We start from the raw sequence: 20,045 nt of genomic DNA, 5'->3' as shown, positions 1-20,045 counted from the left end.
ACAGCCCCAGACTGATTTCTTCCATAACTATTGTGGACAATTTGTGAGGTTTGACAGCATGTACAGAGCCAGGCCCGCGGCCAAGAATTCTACTGAGGAGCTAATGAACTTATTGCCCAATGACTGAATTGGTATTAACAAAAAACTCTATATGTTGATGCTATCTACTGTATATTCCTATTCCATGTGTCTTCAGAGATTCCTATACTGCCCTCTGCTCAGATAAAATGAATGCACCCTCCGTCTCTGTTTCCTCATCCCTGCTCATAGTTGCTTGAGCAAATTCCAAATTTCAATTAATTTGACGAAATTCACAGCACCTGGAATATCATTTTACACAAAAGCAAGTCTATAATACGTCAGACTTGTCAGTTTCAGCCATTAATTCGGCTTGAAGTCGGCTTGAATGATGTCACGCACAACATAGGCTCTTAAGCAGCTTGCAAGTCAGCCTGGAACCAGTGTGTGCAGTGTGGTAGGCTTGAGCTAAATACTTTAATAGTCACTGTGATTTTATTCATTTATGAGTTTATGGCATTGCAACTCTTTAACCAAAGTGCAGCGATAACTGCAGACAAAACATAATAAAATCAAATATCAGATACTTGTTGTTTTTGTACTTTATTTTAGTCTAAGAAAAAGATTAAAAAAAAAGGTTTTTATGCAGGGCAAAGTAGTTTGAGGTGCCGGTTATGGTGCAATTATGCCAAATTTGGATCCACCACTCCCTCAGGCTAGATTGTCAGTAGCCAAAAAAAATGCACATGTGCGGAGTGTGGAGGCACACTGAGTCTATTGATGGAAAACATGAGCCCACTCTCTAATTTCACATGCCACCTCAGTGGTATTGCTCTGCAACTGAGGCTGACATTTCTAAAACACACACTGTAAAACATAAATTGTCTAATCCATGCAAAATATGTATTTCAGTCTATCTAGGTGGTAGTAACAAGCCAAACAGCGATGCTATGGAGTTACATCTCTACTCGAATACAATGAATTGTATACATTATCAAAATAATAGCGCTATAAAAATCAAAACTGAAAGCACATCTATAATTCATGACATTTACCTTTAACATACTTAAATCTAGGATGGTTATAGCTACAAGTTTGTGCAGTTTGACATTAATAATCTAATCATTTAAATAATAGAAAGGCCATCTCTACCTCTCCTCCAGCAACAGATGGAGCATACTAATGAAATAGATGGCAGACATTACAAAACACATCTAAATATGCACACACTATATCTGAACACTACACATACTCTACTGCCTTTTTGCACATAAGAAGTTCCTTCTCCCCTCACAGTGCTTGGCTGCCCAAAGCCCCCCAGTCTTCGGCACCGTCCCACAGTTCTTGCCCTCGGCGGGGCAGGCGGGCAGTCCGCCGTACCCCAGCGGTTTCCTGTTCACCCACAGCCACCGGCCCGCCAGGAAGCGAAGGCCCATCCACACCTCGTCCGTCTGGGCGTCTCGGATCACCGTCTTGGTGTAGCCGTGGTCTTCTCTGATGTGCACGTGCGCCAGGTCGAACGGGTGTTTGGGGTTGAGGGTCCTGCAGTGTTCCACGGCCTCCTCCCACGTCTTCTTTTCTTTCACTAAGATCAGGTCGTCTTCGTAACAAAGAAATGCATATTGTTTGTCACACGGCACATCATACCAGAATTTACCTGTCATGGCAACACAATTCTCATTTCCTCCATAGTTGTCAGGTTGGGGGATGTCTAGGTCCCAGTTAGTAAATTTGGTTTTCTCCCCTCCAGACCAATTCCAGACATCAGGGTTACGCGTGTCTTTATGGAGGCCAATCCAACAGAGCGTTTCCTTCTTACATTGAGTGAATTCTCTTTGTGCTTCAATCTTGGCCAGGTCAGTATGATGCTCCCTGCAGTAGTTTTGGGCCTCCACCCAGGTCTTTGGTCCTTGCTGATGAATGTACCTTCTCTGCAGGTGAGAGGCCTCCACATACAGAGAAGGGAAGTTGATGATGAGGATGAGGAAGCGGAGCTCGGTGAATCTGTTCTTCACCAACATGATGCTGCAGACAGTGGTTTGACTTTTTTTGAACTAAATTTTAGCGCCCAGGTCTCACTTGCAAGAAAAGATCTGTCCACTCAGTAGAGTCTACGCTGTTTGGCTTCCCACACACAATATTCAGACAGAGAAGAAGAATCTACAAGGACTCTACCATCTCTTCCCACCTACATGACCAATTGGTGTTTTGGAATTACGCTACAACATTTGCAACGCGCTAATCATATCTGTGCCAGTCTCAGCAGTTTGCCAGTGAATGCAGCGTGAAATTCACTTGGACAGGCCTATCATCACTCCCCCGACTGTCCCTGCATCCGGCTGACCAATTAGATTTCATCCTCATCGCAGAGGGATAACGTCACCCGAAATTCCCCACCCCACCCTCCCACACACACACACACACACACACACACACACATCTTTGTATCGTTCCATCATTTAGGAAAATCAGTCTCACTTGTTCCTCCCAGTCAAATATCTCGAGTCATGTAAATTGTATCATTGCCATCATCGCGGTCAAGGTTGAACAGGGCAGTGAGACAATGCAACGTGGCCTCAGCAGACTTTCCATCAGACTTTGGATCACTGCTACCATATTTGCTGCTGAAGTCTCAAAATCTGCTTTGCTTGTGTCCATTAGGAGTGGCAGCAAGTCCTTTTGTCAGAAGAAATTAGGTAGCATGATTCAAGAGTATTTCATCACACCAACGCATCAATAGAGTCTCAGAAAATGTTGTGAAATGAGCACGAATTCTGCATTCCTCTGCCATAAAAGGATTATTTGACAAATTGGACATGGCATTTTAGACATGGCAAGTTAGCTAACTGCTCGACCCACAGTGTTTGTTGTCATGGTTAACAGTGGTTAACCATGGTGGTGGATCTCATTAGATCTGATGATCACAATACATGGTTGTTAATGTCATGATGTTCCTATATTCCAAGATAAAGCCTCCATACAAGGAAGGAAGTTAAGGGAAATTGTGGAGCGCAAAGTAGATTTCCACCTCCTTGATCCCTCAAAGCACTGGAGGCTTTCCTTCTTGAAAAAAGGTCCAATATCCCCCTACACACAGTTCAGGACTTGGATGACAGCATCGCAAATACCAAATACCAACCAACAAATCCTAGAAATTGTGACTAACTGTAGTTAGTAGCAAAATGTTAATGGGAAAGGCAAGATGGTATCCTTGTAATAGTTCAAATGAAAACACCACCGACCGTTTTCACATAGATCAATAATAGGCCTACTTGTTCAAAATAATAATTAAAAGAAAATATTTCTTAACTAGGCATTGCAACCGAATCCTCAAAGCCAGAAGCGCAGGTTAATTACTGCAGTTCATTGGAATCCTAAATTTAGGTTTGAGTGTCAACCTAACAAACAAAATATCCGAAGTGTTGAACAGTCAAATAGTTGGGGCCAGCCCTAATTCCTTTAAAATACAAGTAGAGCAGTTATTGTTGTGTGTGACTATTTTATTCAGTTTATTCCAAGGCCTGCATATTTCCACATAATCGCATTGTGTGCAGTGCTGAGCAGGTAGGTTTCTCCTTCACTAGCTGACGCCGAGGAGTGCATTGTGATGTAAATGTGGCCTAAACTGGTCTTGATGCCACCCATAGGCTTATCTTGTGTTGTTGTTATTGTACAGTATGTAGGCAGCGTTGCAGTTCAGTGGTAGATGTTAGTGCACAGGTGTATGAGAGGCTAATCATCTATGAATGTCGATGCCAGATTGTTATATTTGTGTTGCCAGCCTCGTGGCTTTTGCATGATAAATAGCACTCTTAAATAGGTGCATGACAAAGTGCTTTACAGAGAACAAGGCACAAATGTAGGTGAAAACAACATGCATGAAGAAAGCACATTGCAAATTTTAAGTGTGTGTGTGTGTGTGTGTGTGTGCGTGCGTGTGGGTGTGTGTGTGTGTGTGTGTGTGTGCAGTCCACAGGGGTACAGATGAGCAGATGGTAAATGACAATGAAGAGAAGGAGGTGAAGGGAAAGAGAAGGTTTTCAGCACCTTAATGTACTTAATGCCATACCTTAACAGTATGATAGGCGACACAAGCTCGCCTTAAACAGTGCCGAATTCGAGCCATGGAAGAACTTCATAACTATTCATTTGATGTTCCTTAAATCTCTCCCGGTTCTGCAAAGCCAAGCAAAGCAAAACAAAGGCAAATGTCTGGTTTGCATGAAAAATCAAATGAGGGCTTGCAATTCAAAACACACGCTTTGAGTGTAACCCTGTATCCACTCGAAAGCAAGAAACACAATGTGTGTTTCTTTTCCCGCTGACAAGCAATTGATCGAATTGACCTGTAGCTGATATTGGGGGAAGCTAAAATCGTAGCTGTCACGGCTACCGACGTCGCAGTCTGAGCCGATCCACCCATGAGACAAAGCCACTTTAAAAAAAAACTCCACACACACACACAACGTCAGGACGTTGTCAAGACATATGAAACTAGTAACCGCACTCGCTGGGTGGATAAATGAAGCCCCCCCCTCCACCTCCCACTGTTCTGGGAGCGTTCTAAAACGAGGCTGAATCCATTGTGATTTGTGATCCTCGCTGACAACCCGCAACACTCGGGAATTACCTTTTATTTTTGGGGGGAGATCTGCCTCATCCCCGTAAACCATGAAGGAATACTGTTGATATACGGGATAAGTCATAACTCCTGTTGCTGTTTTTCTGCGCAGCATCTCCTATTAACTAGACCTGCTGCTCACAAACATCAGCGAACGTGATTCCATTTAGATAAGGACACGGGCCCTTCAGTACCAAATTATCTGGGTCTCATCTTGTGCTTTTTTTCTTCTTTTTTTTTCAATTCTAAAAAATTAGACATCATACTGAAGGCCTGCTATATTGTAATGCTGCAATACAGACATAGCGAGATGCTCATTATTGCGGTATATGCACCCCCAGTGTGTGATATCAGATACCACATACTTTAAAGCAATATCTCACTTTTTACATTTTTAGAACACATACCACAACCACTGATATTGGCTGCCCCAGGTATCCATAATCCCTCATTTGCTTTCAACTTAAAAACCTAATCTTATAATCGTCTATTGTTCAACACACCCTACAGCGATGTGAGAAACTTGTTTTTCTGTCTACATCATTGTACTTTACAAGAGGCAGATAGCAACTGCGGATTCCCTAAAGCCACTAATGTTGGATCTCAAGTGTTCATAAGCTCATATGGAGATACGCATGTAAAAATAGAGACGGTGACAACAGTGAAATATCACTCGGAGGTAGTTCTTAGTCAAGGTCTTATGATTTAGAGCTTATGTCTGGACACAGCACATCTCATTAAACAACCAATGTAGAGTTCAGTTCAATCTCAAGTGTGTGCATCAGGTCTCACTCAATGGACCAAGTACTTTAAGATGGCACCCTCCTGGTTTAGCATCATTTCCAATTCCAATTGTACTAATCAACTAAGTGATGACATGTGCTCTTGCCAGTTTGGAAAGCCTGGGTCTGTGTGATGAGCAGGGTGGACTGAATGTTCCAACTAGGAAGCACAAAGCAAGCAAAATAAAGAAAAAAATGAGTCTAAAATTATCGGACTACCACTTTTCAATGTTTGAGCCCAGGCAAATATCACAGCAAAACTATAAACTATACATAACATCCGATAGGGATATTATAGTGATACTATAAGAGATAAACAATTACATAAAGTAGGATAGGGTCACTATAAACCCACTACTAAGTAACACCACCACATTGTAAGTCCCTATAGGAATATCAAAGGAGATTAATATAATACTATAAAGAGGTCATTATAAATTCAGTATTGAGTGCCAAAGACACACTGTAAATCCTTATAGGAATATTATAATGATACTGTAGGAGAGAGAAAATAACATAAAGTAAGATGCAGCCACGAAAACTCACTATTGAGTGCCACAGACACATTATTGCTATTCCTATAATATTCCCAAATTCCTATAGGATTATTATAGGAAGATTATATTAGGATTATAGTCATTTTCTTTAAGGAGAAAAACAGTTCTGTGTTGTCCCAGTAAATTGTCGTCCCAGATTTATCAGGCCAGCCAACATGACAACAGCCCACCAGCCTTTTCGTCGCCTGAGATGAGACATGATGGCTTTTGAAGTGTGAGGACATTTCGGCGGTGGCTAATTAATTGTAATAAGGCTGGCTGGCACATACTTTGGCAATGACAGCCATGGGTGAGAGGCTAGGGCTCCGTTTCCCCACTAAAGCCAGTCTGGAGTCGGAGCCGTCAGGCCGCTGTGACTCCAGAGACTTGCTCTGGCACTCACCTAGATACACATCTGCTCTGATTAATCGCCTGCTTCGCCCAGTGCATACATTTCATTATCAGCTTTAAGTGGGCGAAAACAACGAGGATCAGGACATGCAGCAGAGCTGTGACAAGAGGGAACATGAAAGAAGGAAAGATGAGCATCATATAGTGAGTAAGTAAAAAGGTGGATTACCTATGGCCCTCCTCTTTTTTTTCATTAAAGGGGCATTATGTAACCAATGACCTTTATTGGCCTTTATTGGCGACCAGTAGGAATTGCAACGTTAAGCCCTTTTCATAGGAGGAGATAAGTTCTGTTGATATAGGCCCTTTTCACAAACATGGCTGCCGTATTTCCGCAGGGTATAGCTCAGTTCTCACCATTGCCAGCAATGTTAAAAAGCCAACTTTCTGTTGCCCATAACTCTGTCTGAGATCACTTATTTTGTGTTTCAACATAATGTATAATACACTATAGGTGTTGTCACTGACATATCTTTCTGTTTCTGTTGTCAGACGACTGCAACACTATAAAAAGGTGATTTGATCGAGGGTCACAAAATACTAGCAGTACAGAAGTTAGCGTTAGCCTTGGTTAGCCAGTTAGCATTTTGTGACCCTCGATCACAGTTACTTGCGCAGTCGTCTGACAACAGAAACAGAAAGATATGTCAGTAACAACACCTGTATTCTGTTATACATTATGTTGAAACACAAAATAAGTGATCACAGACAGAGTTATGGGCAACAGAGAGTTGGCTTTTTTATTGCTGGCATGGTGAGAACCGAGCTATACCCTGTGGAAGTACGGCAGCCATGTTTGTGAAAAGGGCCTATATCAAGAACTTATCTCCTCCTATGCAAGTCTCTGACACAACCACCACCCACACCCACCCTTCCTGTCACCTTCAGCTACAGTGGCCTGTAATTGACAGAAACAGTAAACTCACATTTTCCCAATTGAGAGGAGTAAGCTAGCTAATTAGAGCAGAAACGTCTAGTGAAGAGCTAATATATCACCACACTAAATACCGGGATAATAATATAGCTTTGTCATTTACTTTTTTGGCTTGAGAAGGAGGCTTTTTTTAGCCTTTGTAGCTGAAATGTGATGCAACGCTGGGCGCTCGCTTGTAGCATCGTCCTCCATCCATGAGCAGTTGAAAATGCGAGGGGAGGGAGACGCACTCAGCACCTGGTGAAGTAATCGTTGAGTCATTGGTATACATCAACATCCCTATCAAACCCCCCCAGATATGTTATGGTTATTGTGTGATATGGGGCAGTAGCAACATAAAAATCCTGTGTATTGGTAAATGAAAAAAAGAAATGTGCTATAGGAATAAAGTCATAACGTTTTATTTTTTAACCTTTATTTATCCAAGAAAAGCTGACTGAGCACACTGTTTTCCAACATGGCCCTGCTTCACATTCACACAGCTAGACACATCATACTGGAAGCTGCCCAGTGCAGCCACAGTCTTCTGGGCGTTCAGTACCTTGCTCAAGGGCAACTTGGCGATAGTAGAGGGAGAGAGTAAACCTTCATTTTCCCCACCCATGTTTCCCAGCCTTCAAAAGGTGGGTAAACTGTATTCTGCAAATAAAGGTGGCTTAGTTGAGGTGGCTTTACCTTGCACTACATCTTTGACGAAGGATGAACACTGTACACTCCTTCACAAAAGATAGATCTACCCAGGTTCTCCTGTCCATCATCTCTTTTACTGATTGTATGTTTATTGTTGCATTGTCATTCATGTCCTTGCTTGTCAGGCACAAAGTCCCTCTGAATGTGGTTTGAAAACATGAGAAAGAAAGTGCATGGCACAAACCATTATTACTCACATTTCCTCCCATAGACCTTGGGTTTGTTTCTTACCAAGCCCACAAACAGGGCCAAGGTAGACCAACACTGCCATCCCCTGGCAATCTCTGCTTACTACCAGCTCTGACTTAATCATATAGATTGTGCTGCAGAGGGCACCAAACTAGTAAGAAATAGTGTGTCTGCAGGCCTACTTCTCAGTCTTCAGAGCACAGCAGTGTGACTTCAAAATGGACAAAATGGGTCAAGGTGATTTAAATCTGGGCCATTATTGTCAAAGAGAACAATGAGCACAGACCTGGGAGTAATTGGTATAAAAGGGTAAGCATTTGTCATGTTATTTCAGACTCGGTTTTGTACATACCTAATAGAGTTTCACAGAAATGACAAAGGGGATCTTTGCTTTATTAGAGCCAACATAATATTCGGTAACACCATGCATAATGAATATCTCTCTCCCCTCACTTGCCTGTCTCTAATCTCCAGTTGCTCTTCATTTCACAGTCAAACACCATAGGCTGCTACACCGTGATGTGACGGCCAGTGATGAGGCATTCTAATTCTTGTATAAAATCATGAAGCAGTAGACAAACCTCTCATTCTCTCTCATATGACTTTATTCACATATAGACATTTTAAAGTAAGACAATAGTAGTGGTTTCATTTCTTATCTGTAACAATTCCATTTCAAAACAGTGTATCAATGATTTTCTCAGTAATCCTCTTTATCTTTGAAATAAAATGAATATCTGGCTTGCTGCCCTTTCAAAAATTAAACTACACTCACAATTGCTAAAACTCATTTTTCCCATAATTGCCATTAGTAGCGGTGTTGACTTGCTCATACCGTTTAGTAAGCTACAAAATAGAAAACAAAAAACAGTGCAAAATGCGACTGTAGTTGTACTAAGAGTTCCAGATGGAGTTCCAGTGGTATTATTTTCTTTTAGATGGTATCATTCCTCTGAGATGATCAGCCTTGGACAGGACAGAGGGCAAATCTTTGTGATACAGTACTACAGATAAGGGTGAGGTAGAAAGACACAGGTGACCAGAGACTGCCTCTCTGACTGTCTATTTCTCTGTCTGGCTCTCTATCTGTGGGACTGTCTATCAATCTGTCTTTCATCTCTCTGTCCACCTCTTTCCTTTTCTATGCTAATTCTCACACAGACAGACAGACACACACACAAGCACGCTCCTTTTCAAAAAAGATAAATCTCAAAACTCAATCTCCTCTAGCTGTGTCCCCGGATATTTTAAGACTGCTTGAGTTCAGCCTCTTCTTAAAGAAACCTGGCACTGATCCTTCGGCTCTCACCAACTACAGGCCTGTTTTGAAATTACTCTTCATCTCAAAGGTCCTGGAGTAGGTCGTATCAAGGCAACTACTAGAAGTCTTGGAAAATAAGAACATATTTGAAAAATGTCAGTCTGGTTTTTATCAGCAGCACAGCGCTGAAACTGACCTCATCAAGGTGGTGAATGATATCCTGATGAATGCTTAGTGCAGCATTTGATACTGTAGGCCATAGTATCCTTATTGATAGGTTGAGACAGTAGGTTGGTAATTCAGGTTGGTAACTCTTCCTATTTGACTGACAGTAAAATCCCTTGTGTCTATTGATGGCTGTGTCTTCGCAGTCCTCAATCACATGTGGTGTGCCGCAAGGCTCAATTCTTGGGCCAGTTCTGTTCTCCTTGGTATACGCTTCCTCTGGGTCACTTAATTAGGCGGCACAGTATCTCCTTTTGCTATGCCGATGATACCCAGCTGTACCTCTCAGTCAAGCCGAGTGAATTAAATAAATTGGCCTCTTTGCATAACTGCTTAACGGATGTCAAGGATTTTTTTTTTTTTTTTTTACAATTAATCTCAGTCCTTGTTATCTTACCTGTCAGCATCAAAAGCCTGCCTCTAAGAACTTAGGAATCATATTTGACCCAAGCCTTAATTTAGAGCCACATGCTAAAAAGCTTGTTCAGTTATGCTTCTTCCATCTCAGGAACATTGCAAAACTTAAATCCGTCCTGAATTTTAGTGACACAGAGAGGATTATACATGCTTTATTTCATCTCACCTTGACTGCTGCAATTCCATGTTTCAGCCATGTTTTGCCTTGTGTTCAGAAAGCTGCAGCAAGGTTTTTAACCAAAACTAAGAGACGCCACCCCCGCTTCAGCGTCACTAGTTGCCTGTTCGTTTTAGAATTGATTTTAAGATTATACTGATTACTTTTAAGGCTTTGCATGGCCTGACCCCATTTTATCTTTCTGAACTTTTATATTGTTTGAGCCTGCGCACAGCCTGAGTTCCTCAAGCAGGACCCTTCTGACTGTTCCTGTATCCAAGACTAAAGGTGACCGGGCTTTTGCCGTCATGGGCTGCTAGTCTTTGGAATGGCCTGCCTGAGGAACAAGGCCTTTTTATAATTTTTAGCTCTTATTTATTTTCTTCTTGTTTCTACCTGCCTAGTCTGTAATTTATTAAATTTGTTGTATCCTTGTGGCTGGAACCATTTATTTATTCTATTTTATTACAGCTCTATCTCCTTGTGCTGTTGTATTGATCTGTCATTAGCTCAGTCTTTTATTTCACTTGATTGCGAAGCACTGTGTAACTTTGTTTTAAAGAGTGCTATATAAATAAAGGTTATTATTATTAAAACTGATAGGGAATCATTGTCCGCACTTGTTTAATGGCGTGTAATTTCATATTCAAGTGTATTTGTAATCTGGTGGTAGCGGCAAGACAAACCCACCCCTAAACATGACATGAGTAGATTGAGTGGTGAGGAGCAGCTGTATCTCCAGTCATTGACAGTAAACTGTTGCTGCATACATAGTTTATTGTAGCATATTAAATATATATAATTTGATGTTCATTTTTTTTAGTGTGGTGGCATTTTTACCTTTAATTGACAGTAGCCTACACGGTAGAGAGACTGGAAGGATTGGGGGAGACAGAGGGGGATGACGTGACAAAGGTCATAGGTCAGATTCAAACACAGGATGTCACATGTACGTATATGGTATGCAGCACATTAGCCAACTAGGCTAAATTAACCATAGTTAATCTGGTCTATATAGCCTAGAATTTATGCCTAATTTACATATTCTACATGTACTTTTCCTAAAACTCTTCGGGAAAAAACGTATCTTAACAACTCCAGAGTTAAGGAAATGTACATGGACGTTCAATGTCACTTTTAATGAGCAACGGAAGTTCAGTCAGCTGATTGGAGTAACTCAGCAACTTCTCTTTAGCAGCAAGCCATAAAAGCAGATTGTTTCTGCCAAAACCAAACCTACTGCTATGCCATAACCATTAATAAACGTATTAATATCAGTATGTGAGTTGTCCTGACTGAAATACAATTGGGCATTGAATTGTGGAGTGCTTAGATTCTGTTTTTATTGTTTTCCGGTTTTTGCTGCTGATTCAGAGCGGGCAGGTCAGGAGCTTGCCCCCTGGGAGGCCCCAGGGTAAAACAAGCACACTCTACCCAGCCGCTACATCACTGCCTTAAATGAGTGCAGTGTCATTAGCTCGACTCTTTCTCTCCGCACTACGTGGCGTTATAAACACAGACGCAGCCATGCAAGCGCGTCGCTTCAGGCAGTTCTCCGACTATGTCCCACGAATCTGTGTGAGGGTCGTACTTCTCCACGCTCTGCAGGTAGGTCCCTTTAGAGCAGGAGTAGCCCCCAGTGACATACACACAGCCCAGCATGGCCACCGCGCCGCACTCCATCCTCCTCTCCTTCATGCTGGCCAGGGGCGTCCACTCCTCCGTCTCCGCGTCGTAGCGTTCGGCTTGGGCGGTCTGGCCCCCCACCAGGTACAGGCTGCTGTTCAAGGACACCAGGCACACGCCGTACTCTACGGAGAGCAATGACACCAAGCTTTTTAATGCAAATTAGGATGTATCAAATTAGAAAAGCTGAATGGAAACAGCAGATTTCAATAAAATGTCCTCAGTTTGCTGCCAAGGTTTGTCTGTAAAATATGTTGGTAACACTGCACTTGAAGTGCACAAGCAGATAATAAACCCATTAGAAGCATAGATACATTTTTCTTACAATATAATCATCAAACATCAGAAAATTACATTCAATTCAATATCATGTCATTAACTACACAGTTGTTCTATTATAGTATTCAAACTAAATATTTTGCACAATGTAGTTATTACATGATGTTCTGGTTCTATAATAATTATTATGCAATCACAATTATAATGCGGTTATTGGAAACATAGTTAATAAATGAGTGAATGTGTGTGTGTGGCTTTGAGTGTGGTTAACTTTAAAGTTAGTGTTGAAGTTTAAAGGCTTAATCTGGAACCAGTGAACAACTCTGCCATTCTTTAGTTCACTGCTGTTGATAATGGGCCCTGTCTGTCTGCACCCTATGATTAAAGAAATAGTTCACCCAAAAATGAAAATTCTGTCAATATCTACTCAATCTCATGCTAGTTGAAACACTGGTGAAGTTTGTTAGTGCATATAACACACAGGGAGGTTGCGTTCGTTAGAGTTCAAAAAATGACCAACGTTTTCGAAAACAATGGCTGTAGTGACTTGCAGTCACAGTGCTGTATGCACTGTATGGAGTCATTTTATGGTCATTTTTTGCTCTTTTTTGGAACTCTAAAGACCGGTCCCCATTGACTTCAGTTGTTTTGGAGAAGGCTGCTATGGAGTTGTGCTGGCAACTAGGGATGGGAATCGAGAACCGGTTCCAGTTGAGAACCGGTTCCGAATTGTCTGATCCATCGGAATCGTATGCCTCCGAGGTTATCAATTCCTTTTATCGAAAAGCATGTTTTTCTGACAGTTGCGCATGCGCATTGCAAAAACTCATGCGTCATGACGTCAAACTCTGCATCTACGCTGCTGGAAACTTGCAACAAGGAGTCATGGTGGAGAGGAAGAAACGGTCCAAAGCGTGGCTTCATTTCACAAAGAAAGATGACAATAGTGCTAGTTGTAACGGCTGTAAAATTATCATTTCTGTGTTCACACATAGGGTTTTTTGATGTGGAAAAAGCACTGCCTGGAGCGCTTTTTGTGAGGAGAAATAAAAAGCGGATCACGGCAACGTCACCTGACATTAGCTGAGCAGCTGCTAGCTCACTAACCAGCTGGTTAGCACTTCTAACAGACAGAACAGAACAGTGTTGTGCAACAAGCAAAGGCTTACCAGATATTTCCAATACATGTCCAGTATAATCCATACTGCCTTTATGATCACTGTTGCGGTAACGGAAATTCACTTATTACAACGTCCCATTTCTCCACCGGCACTTTCACTTTCTCCATATTTGTTGTTGCTATGGGAAATGGCCTGGAGTCTCTGTCATCGCGATTGGTCGGCTGGGAAAAAGCGGTTCACGTCACCCGGCGCTTTTCTGAAAAGTTGAACATTTCTCAACTTTTGAAAGCGCTCCGCTCTGACGAAAAAAACGCAGCTGCAGCGCTTTTCGGGAGCAGAGAGAAAAGGGCGCTGGCGGTTGGGGAACAAATGTTATGTGTGAACACAGCCTAGGGTGGAAACACCAGCAATATGTTGAAACATCTTAGGGTAACCATCTAACCATCTTATTTGTTTTCCAAGTTATATCATTTTAAGAAAAGGAGCATTGTAATTTATTTTAACATGTTCAAATGTTATTAGGCAGACATTCTACACTGTGTTCACACTCAAGAGATAATAAAACAGCTGCGTTGACGCTGAAAACCTGTGTAGGCCTACTTTTTTTTCCACACAGAAAATTGATCGGGAATCAATAAGGGAATCGATAAAGAACCGGACCGATAAGCAGAATCGATAATGGCATTGGTATCAATAAAATCTTATCAATTCCCATCCCTACTGGCAACCTCCCTGTGTGTTACATGGACTAACAAACTTCACGTGTTTAAACTGGCATGAGGGTGAGTAGATAAGGACAAAATTTTCATTTTTGGGTGAACTATTCCTTTAAGAGCAGTCATGATTTATTGAGTGCTTGTGGAGCTGTATAATTTTTATTTATTTTTTTATCTCCGGTGTGATTTACATGTTATTGGAATTCTTCAAGTAACTGGATGACTTGTGTTGGCTCCAGATTGAGCCTTGATAGCTGGGATTTTGGTTAGGGTTAGGGTTAGCATCAGGACTACCTGGATGGGGGAAGGAAGTTAGGATACTCCACTGGTCGACATCCACCTTGTAACTCTGAAGCTTGCTGTAGCTGCAGCTGCCCTTGTAACCATAATTACCACCCGCCACATAAATGTTGTTGCCCAGCACAGTCGCTGAGGCGTTCCCTACACCTGAAAAGACAGACAGGACAGTGTTGAATCGATTTTCACGTAGCTTAGTTCTAATCCAGTGTTTCCCAACCCAGTCCTTTAAGTCACAATGAAACTACATTTTGAGAGCATCTTGCTTGCTTGAAGTAATGTATTTCCTGTTGAACCCGGATACTGGGGCGGGACATAATGCAAGCAGGGATCATTCAAAAGTGTAAACCAATGGGATATCAGTTAGAGAGAGAAAGGCAGTTTTATCTGATGGGAAGGGCAGAGGGGTAGGATTGTTCAAAAATATGTTATGTTTTTATTGGTTGGAATTTTTATGTACGCCTCTTGGTACATGATGTCACCACTAAAGATTTTCCATTTTCCAGGAAGTAAAAGTAATGAGATTTTGATATAAAAATGCAATAAAATATTTTTTGTCATTTTTTGGCATAAATTGTAAAATAGGTGTAAGGTATTATAGTTAGAATGAGCTAAAAAGGCAAAAAAGTCATTTTTCATTTCAGTGTGACTTTAAAGTCTCAATGAAACAGGATTCTGAGAGCGTCTTGCTTCTGTAATTTGATGTATTTCCTGTTGAAGCAGGAGGTTGGGGCCGGACATAATGCGGGGAGGATTATTAACCAATGGGATATGCTTTAGAAAGGCAGTTTATTTGATGGGAGGGGCGGGATTGTTAAAAAATATGTGATTAGTTGGAATTTTTATGTACGCCTACTGGTACAGCATGAGGTCACCATTAAAGGTACGCTGGTTTCCAGGAAGAAAAAGTAACAGGATTTTCATATATAAATACAAGAAATGTTGTGCATTTTGGGGCATTTATTGTCAAATAGGAAAATTAGCTATCAAGGTGAAAAAGTCATTTTTCATTTGACTTAAAGTACCACCTGTCCTGCAAGTTCTTGTTCCATCTTTACTCTTGCACAACTGATCCAATTAAGGGCTACACACTTTAATACTGTTCAGGTAGATCTGTTTCTAATGCTCAAACAATAAGCATTAATCCCTTAACTGGATCCAACTAGAGCTGGAACAAAAACTTGCCGAACATGGGGTACTTGAGGACTGGATTGGGAAACACTGATCTATCAAAACCATATAGAACTTGAAGATGGTGTGTGACATACTTGTACAAAACAGTGCTGCACTACGCACCTTGCACCATATCAGCTACAGCCATCCACCTCCTCTTCAGTGGATCAAACAGTTCTGTCCGTCCCATGGCTGAACCTCCCCTGTAGCCTCCTATAACATACACACACCCACAACAGGCCACCGAACAGTGGTAGTACCTGCAGGGGGTTCAAAAAATATTATTGGATATTTTACAGAGCAACTTTTACACATACTAAACTGAAAGTGAATAAATTCCTGCTTTGGTTCCAAGTTTATTTTGCAGAATATAAATGGTCTGAAGCATGTGTGTGTTCAGAGGCTAATAATTCCAAAAGGATAAGCAGTATTACCGGGAAACTCAGAGTCTAACCCTATCCAGTAAAGAGCTGTAACTCAATAACCCTGTGAACAAAACAACAAACAAAAATAAATCTGACAGCATATTTTATCAAAGTACCTGGCAGTTAGCATGGGCTGCCCTTGAGTCCAATGGTCAGAATCGCTGTTGTACTCCCAGACCGCGTCCAACACTTCAGTGGTGTGGGTTCTGTACCCGCCGCTCACATAGATGGTACAGCCCAGTAAAGCCACTGCATAGCTCTCCTTAGTGTGATCCGGCATGTCCCCGCCCTGCTCCCACACCCCACCCAACGGGTCCCAGCGCTGAACCTCAGACAAAGGGTGCCAGTGGTAGCCCCCGATTATAATCATCCTAGAGCTGGGACTGTTAAAGTTCCTGGAGGGCTGCTTGAACATGGGTGTTAGGGTGAACAGTGAGAAGATGTTGTCAAAGTCACTGAGCTGATAGTCGCTGTGCAGCTCCTGCAAGGCACTCCTGAGGTGTGTTTGGTTTATATCAAGGGGCAGGGAAGAGAGAAGTTCTGGGAGAGCCCTTGTTCGAATGTGAGGGTCGTGACCCAGCCACCTGACCACTGCCTCCGCCACCAATTCCTGGTTCTCCTCCGCTAGGACAGTGCCCAACCTGTCAGAATCCAGCTCTAGAAATTCCTCCTCTCTGATCACGTCCTGAAACCTGTGGCAAAATGTTCTTAGTTACTCATTCAGTAAGTTAAATAGGTAAGAAATGGTGAACATTTGACTGGAGAGCTGATCTCTGACCTGCCTGCTAGCAGCCTGCGTGCCTCTTTCTCCAGGGCAGGACATGCGTGGAGCTGGGCGAAGGCCAGCATGCCCAGGCAGTTGTCCACACCCAGCAGACGCACCAGGAAGGCCTCGCAGGCCCGCTTTACTGCTCCAAACTGCAGCTGGTCAGCTGCCTCCAACAGACTCTCCACGTTCAGCGGAGTGATGGTGAGTCTGGAGGAGTAGATGTAGTCTACCAAGGATGACAACACCTCCGCGTCCACTATCGGCAGCCTGGAGAGGAGAGGAGAGGAGACAATGGGGTAGAAAAGAAGGACAGAGAGAGAAGATAAATAGGGTTACCAATAATGGAAAAATTGAGGAGGACAGGAGAAGAGATGAAGAGGAGTGGGGAAGCGGATGCCAGGCCAGATAAGAGGAAGCAACAGCAAGCATGTCCTCCCCTATGAATGATGCAGAACTCCTCTGGGCCAATCAGCTACAAATACCATCTTATTTTGACTTGTAATTGAAACGCCCCTCTTGGGCCAATCAGTGTAATTTTGAAAATGAAGTTGCATCATCGCCCCAAGTTCCATGAAAATCCAATCAGTGGTGTCTGAGATATTGCATGGAACACATAAACAAACAAGAAAACGTAACACTCCTCCTTGTGCCAATCATTGTATGAATGAACAAATGAATGAACCGACGGAGGGTGATCCATCATCAATTTCATTGTGGGGGACAGAAAGCAGTAGGTAACCCTTTCTCAACTCGCACCAACTCCCTTACACTCCCCTATGTACGGATTACCAGCTGGACATGCCTCGGGGCTACGGACTACCAAGAACCCTGAAAGACTGGCTAGTCCATGCTTATTTGCCGTGTTTTTTGGTAATACTTTATTGATCCCTGTAGGGAAATTCTCTTTTCTCTACCCCCCTCCTACAGGGAGGTCAGAGGTCAGGGTCAGCTGGAGAAGAACACCTCTGGAGCTGGTGGGGATTCAGTGACTCTCTAAAGGACACAGCTCGGCAGATGTTTGCCGAACTGTGGGGCTTGAACCCAGGTCGTCCGGTTGAAGGACTGCCTCTTTAATCACCAGGCAGCATGTCATTCGTATAAATTGGATAGCATGCCCCCAATGAGGTGTTTGTGAGCTACAGTAGGAACCTTTACACTCCTGTCTATGCTGTTTTCATTTTGTGATGATTCCATGTTTTGTTGATATCGCCCCTGGTGCTTTGTAGTCACCCTTGCATTCAAATCTGCATACTATAATCTATCTTCAATATCTAGTGTTGCTTGCATTTCAAGACAAAGTGGATACTTGACTGTGAGGGTCCTTGAAGGGGTTGATGCAGATGTACAAGGTTGAAGGATGATGTCTTGGAGAGGTTGGGGAGGGGAATCGAACGTGAATGCCCCAGGGCCTTTAATTGGCATAACGCGTCAATGGTGACCCCCCTCGTCTATCTTTCTTTCTCACCCTCATACATACCTGACCAGGCTGTTGGTCCTTTCCCTCATGTCCACCGTGAACATGACTCTGAAGTATGAGCTGCGTGCACAGAGCGCCACCTTGTGGCAGCGGAGGACCTGGCCGGAGGTGCACTGCAGGGCGATGTCTGTGAACAGGTCTTCGGCGTAGAAGCCTCGCAGGGCGTCCAGCAGCTCCTCGGGGTGGCTCGCATCACAGAAGTCATACATGTAGAGTTCCTCAGGTCTTCTGGATGAGACATTTTTGGGCTGTCTGTGGCATGAGAAAATTGAACTCAATGTCAAGCTGAATCACAATTTAAAGGAACAAATTGAACAAATGCACAGCCATGCCATGTGACGGTTAAAAATGGGTTTGGACAAATTTAATCATTCTCAAATTCATTAACAAAACTAAAATACAGAAAGATGGTGTCTTCTGGGGGTTTTGCTATGAAGCAATGCTAAATGTTAATAAGCCACTCCTGTATCGCCTCCAAAGAACTTGTGTTTTGGAAAATCCCTGCTGTGTCAGAATAGGGGAATGTAAGTTAATGTGTTGCCCTAAGCTCTCTTACCCCATCCCTCAGTTTGGTGTGCAAATGAGACAGCTGCATGCTGAAATCAAGGATTGCTCCTTTAAAAATGTATTAACACTTCATGCATAATAAATGGTGTTATGGTGATATAATACATATACATGCATCAATTGTGGTGTTGAATTATGGTGTTGAATTTCTCCTATAGATCTGGTTTCCATCAAATATAGTTCTCCTGTTCTGACAACACAAATGGTCAACACATTAGGAAATTATTAAAAAATACTATACAGTCATTGATATTGGCATGCATCTACCTTACACCCACCCACTATAACGGTTTAGAGATAAAATTAAATTACAAAACTTCTTCTTTCATTATGATAAAAATATTATTACTGCAAACAGCATCTCTGTAGCCAAGCAACTGAAGCAACTGGACTTTGGATATTTCACCATCTTAATTAATAGGTGAACTCTAAAGTAAAATAAGTAAAATAAGAAAAGTTTGGATTGTTCAAATAAAATGATAATTCATGGAGCATGACATATATACATATAGCCTATAATACGCATGGACAATGGCCATAACATAAACATACCTGATCAACATGGTCTGCAGGATCTGATGCGAATTCCTCCGAATCTTAACAGAACTTATTCTGATTTTTTTCCTGGTAGGCTAAACACAATAATAATGACAGCCTGAATGGATTATTCCTAAATTCTCGACATGACCCGTTATTTAGCGACTTCGCTTTCGTCTTAGAAATAGATAACAACGCACAGTCGGTGTGACCAGTCAAGCAAGCCAGAATAAAAAACAAGACTTCCTGTTATACCTTTCAAAATAAAGCGCTTGTGCAAAAATTAAAAAGTATTTGAACGTGGTGCAACGTTTTTTGAGTCATACAATGTGACCAAGAGAAATAAATAGTAGCCTACATTACATGAGGAATTAGTAGGCCTACGCTATAAACTATTCCCCCATAAAGTCTTTATGATATCTAGGCTAACATTTGTCAGCATTCCAGTGGCGTCAATTCAGTAAGGTTGTGTATAATGGAATAGTTTAGGCTACCTGTAATGGCATCATGTTGGCTATTCTAAATACAAAAATGTAAATTTATTCTGTTACATTACCTAATGTACCTAAAAACAATGCATTCTGCTTACATCATCATCTCCATTGTACTAACAAAAACGTACAATATCCATTTTGGACTGCCTTAGTTAAGGCAATTGCCAACTGCAGCCTATGCAAAATGCCAATTGATTCCATCGAGTATTTTGACACGTTTTTTTATAGTTCTGCACACCGCAATGATCATATATCGTTCCCCC

General features: G+C 42.1%; 2 protein-coding genes across 2 annotated transcripts; both read right to left on the bottom strand.

Moving 5' to 3' along the window:
- Window positions 1-939: 939 nt before the first annotated feature.
- On the bottom strand, window positions 940-2,059 carry LOC139909230 (macrophage mannose receptor 1-like). Its single transcript, XM_071896230.1, has one exon. It carries the CDS (start codon window positions 2,037-2,039, stop codon window positions 1,272-1,274), a length of 768 nt encoding a protein of 255 aa, XP_071752331.1. The 5' UTR covers window positions 2,040-2,059; the 3' UTR covers window positions 940-1,271.
- A 9,679-nt stretch (window positions 2,060-11,738) lies between these two features.
- LOC139909217 (kelch-like protein 23) lies at window positions 11,739-18,745 on the bottom strand. The gene is made up of 7 exons (XM_071896214.2): window positions 18,741-18,745; window positions 18,185-18,436; window positions 16,717-16,974; window positions 16,055-16,630; window positions 15,637-15,773; window positions 14,338-14,490; window positions 11,739-12,052 (listed from the first exon to the last, which is right to left on the bottom strand). Exons 1-7 carry the CDS (start codon window positions 18,743-18,745, stop codon window positions 11,739-11,741), a joined length of 1,695 nt encoding a protein of 564 aa, XP_071752315.2.
- Window positions 18,746-20,045: the final 1,300 nt, after the last annotated feature.

This window comes from Centroberyx gerrardi, chromosome 1, assembly GCF_048128805.1.
Source record: "Centroberyx gerrardi isolate f3 chromosome 1, fCenGer3.hap1.cur.20231027, whole genome shotgun sequence".
NCBI lineage: Eukaryota > Metazoa > Chordata > Actinopteri > Beryciformes > Berycidae > Centroberyx > Centroberyx gerrardi.
Note: the sequence above shows the minus strand (reverse complement) of the source record. Positions and strands in the feature narration are given on the sequence as shown.

Bases quoted from the DNA above. Each gene is read 5' to 3' on its own strand.
- LOC139909217 (XM_071896214.2), bottom strand. The intron at 14,491-15,636 runs GTGCGTAGTGCA...CTGTCTTTTCAG, and splicing joins TGTAGCTGATATGGTGCAAG to GTGTAGGGAACGCCTCAGCG. The intron at 12,053-14,337 runs GTAGTCCTGATG...TGCTCTCCGTAG, and splicing joins AACTTCCTTCCCCCATCCAG to AGTACGGCGTGTGCCTGGTG.
- LOC139909230 (XM_071896230.1), bottom strand. From the start codon at position 2,039: ATGTTGGTGAAGAACAGATTCACCGAGCTCCGCTTCCTCATCCTCATC.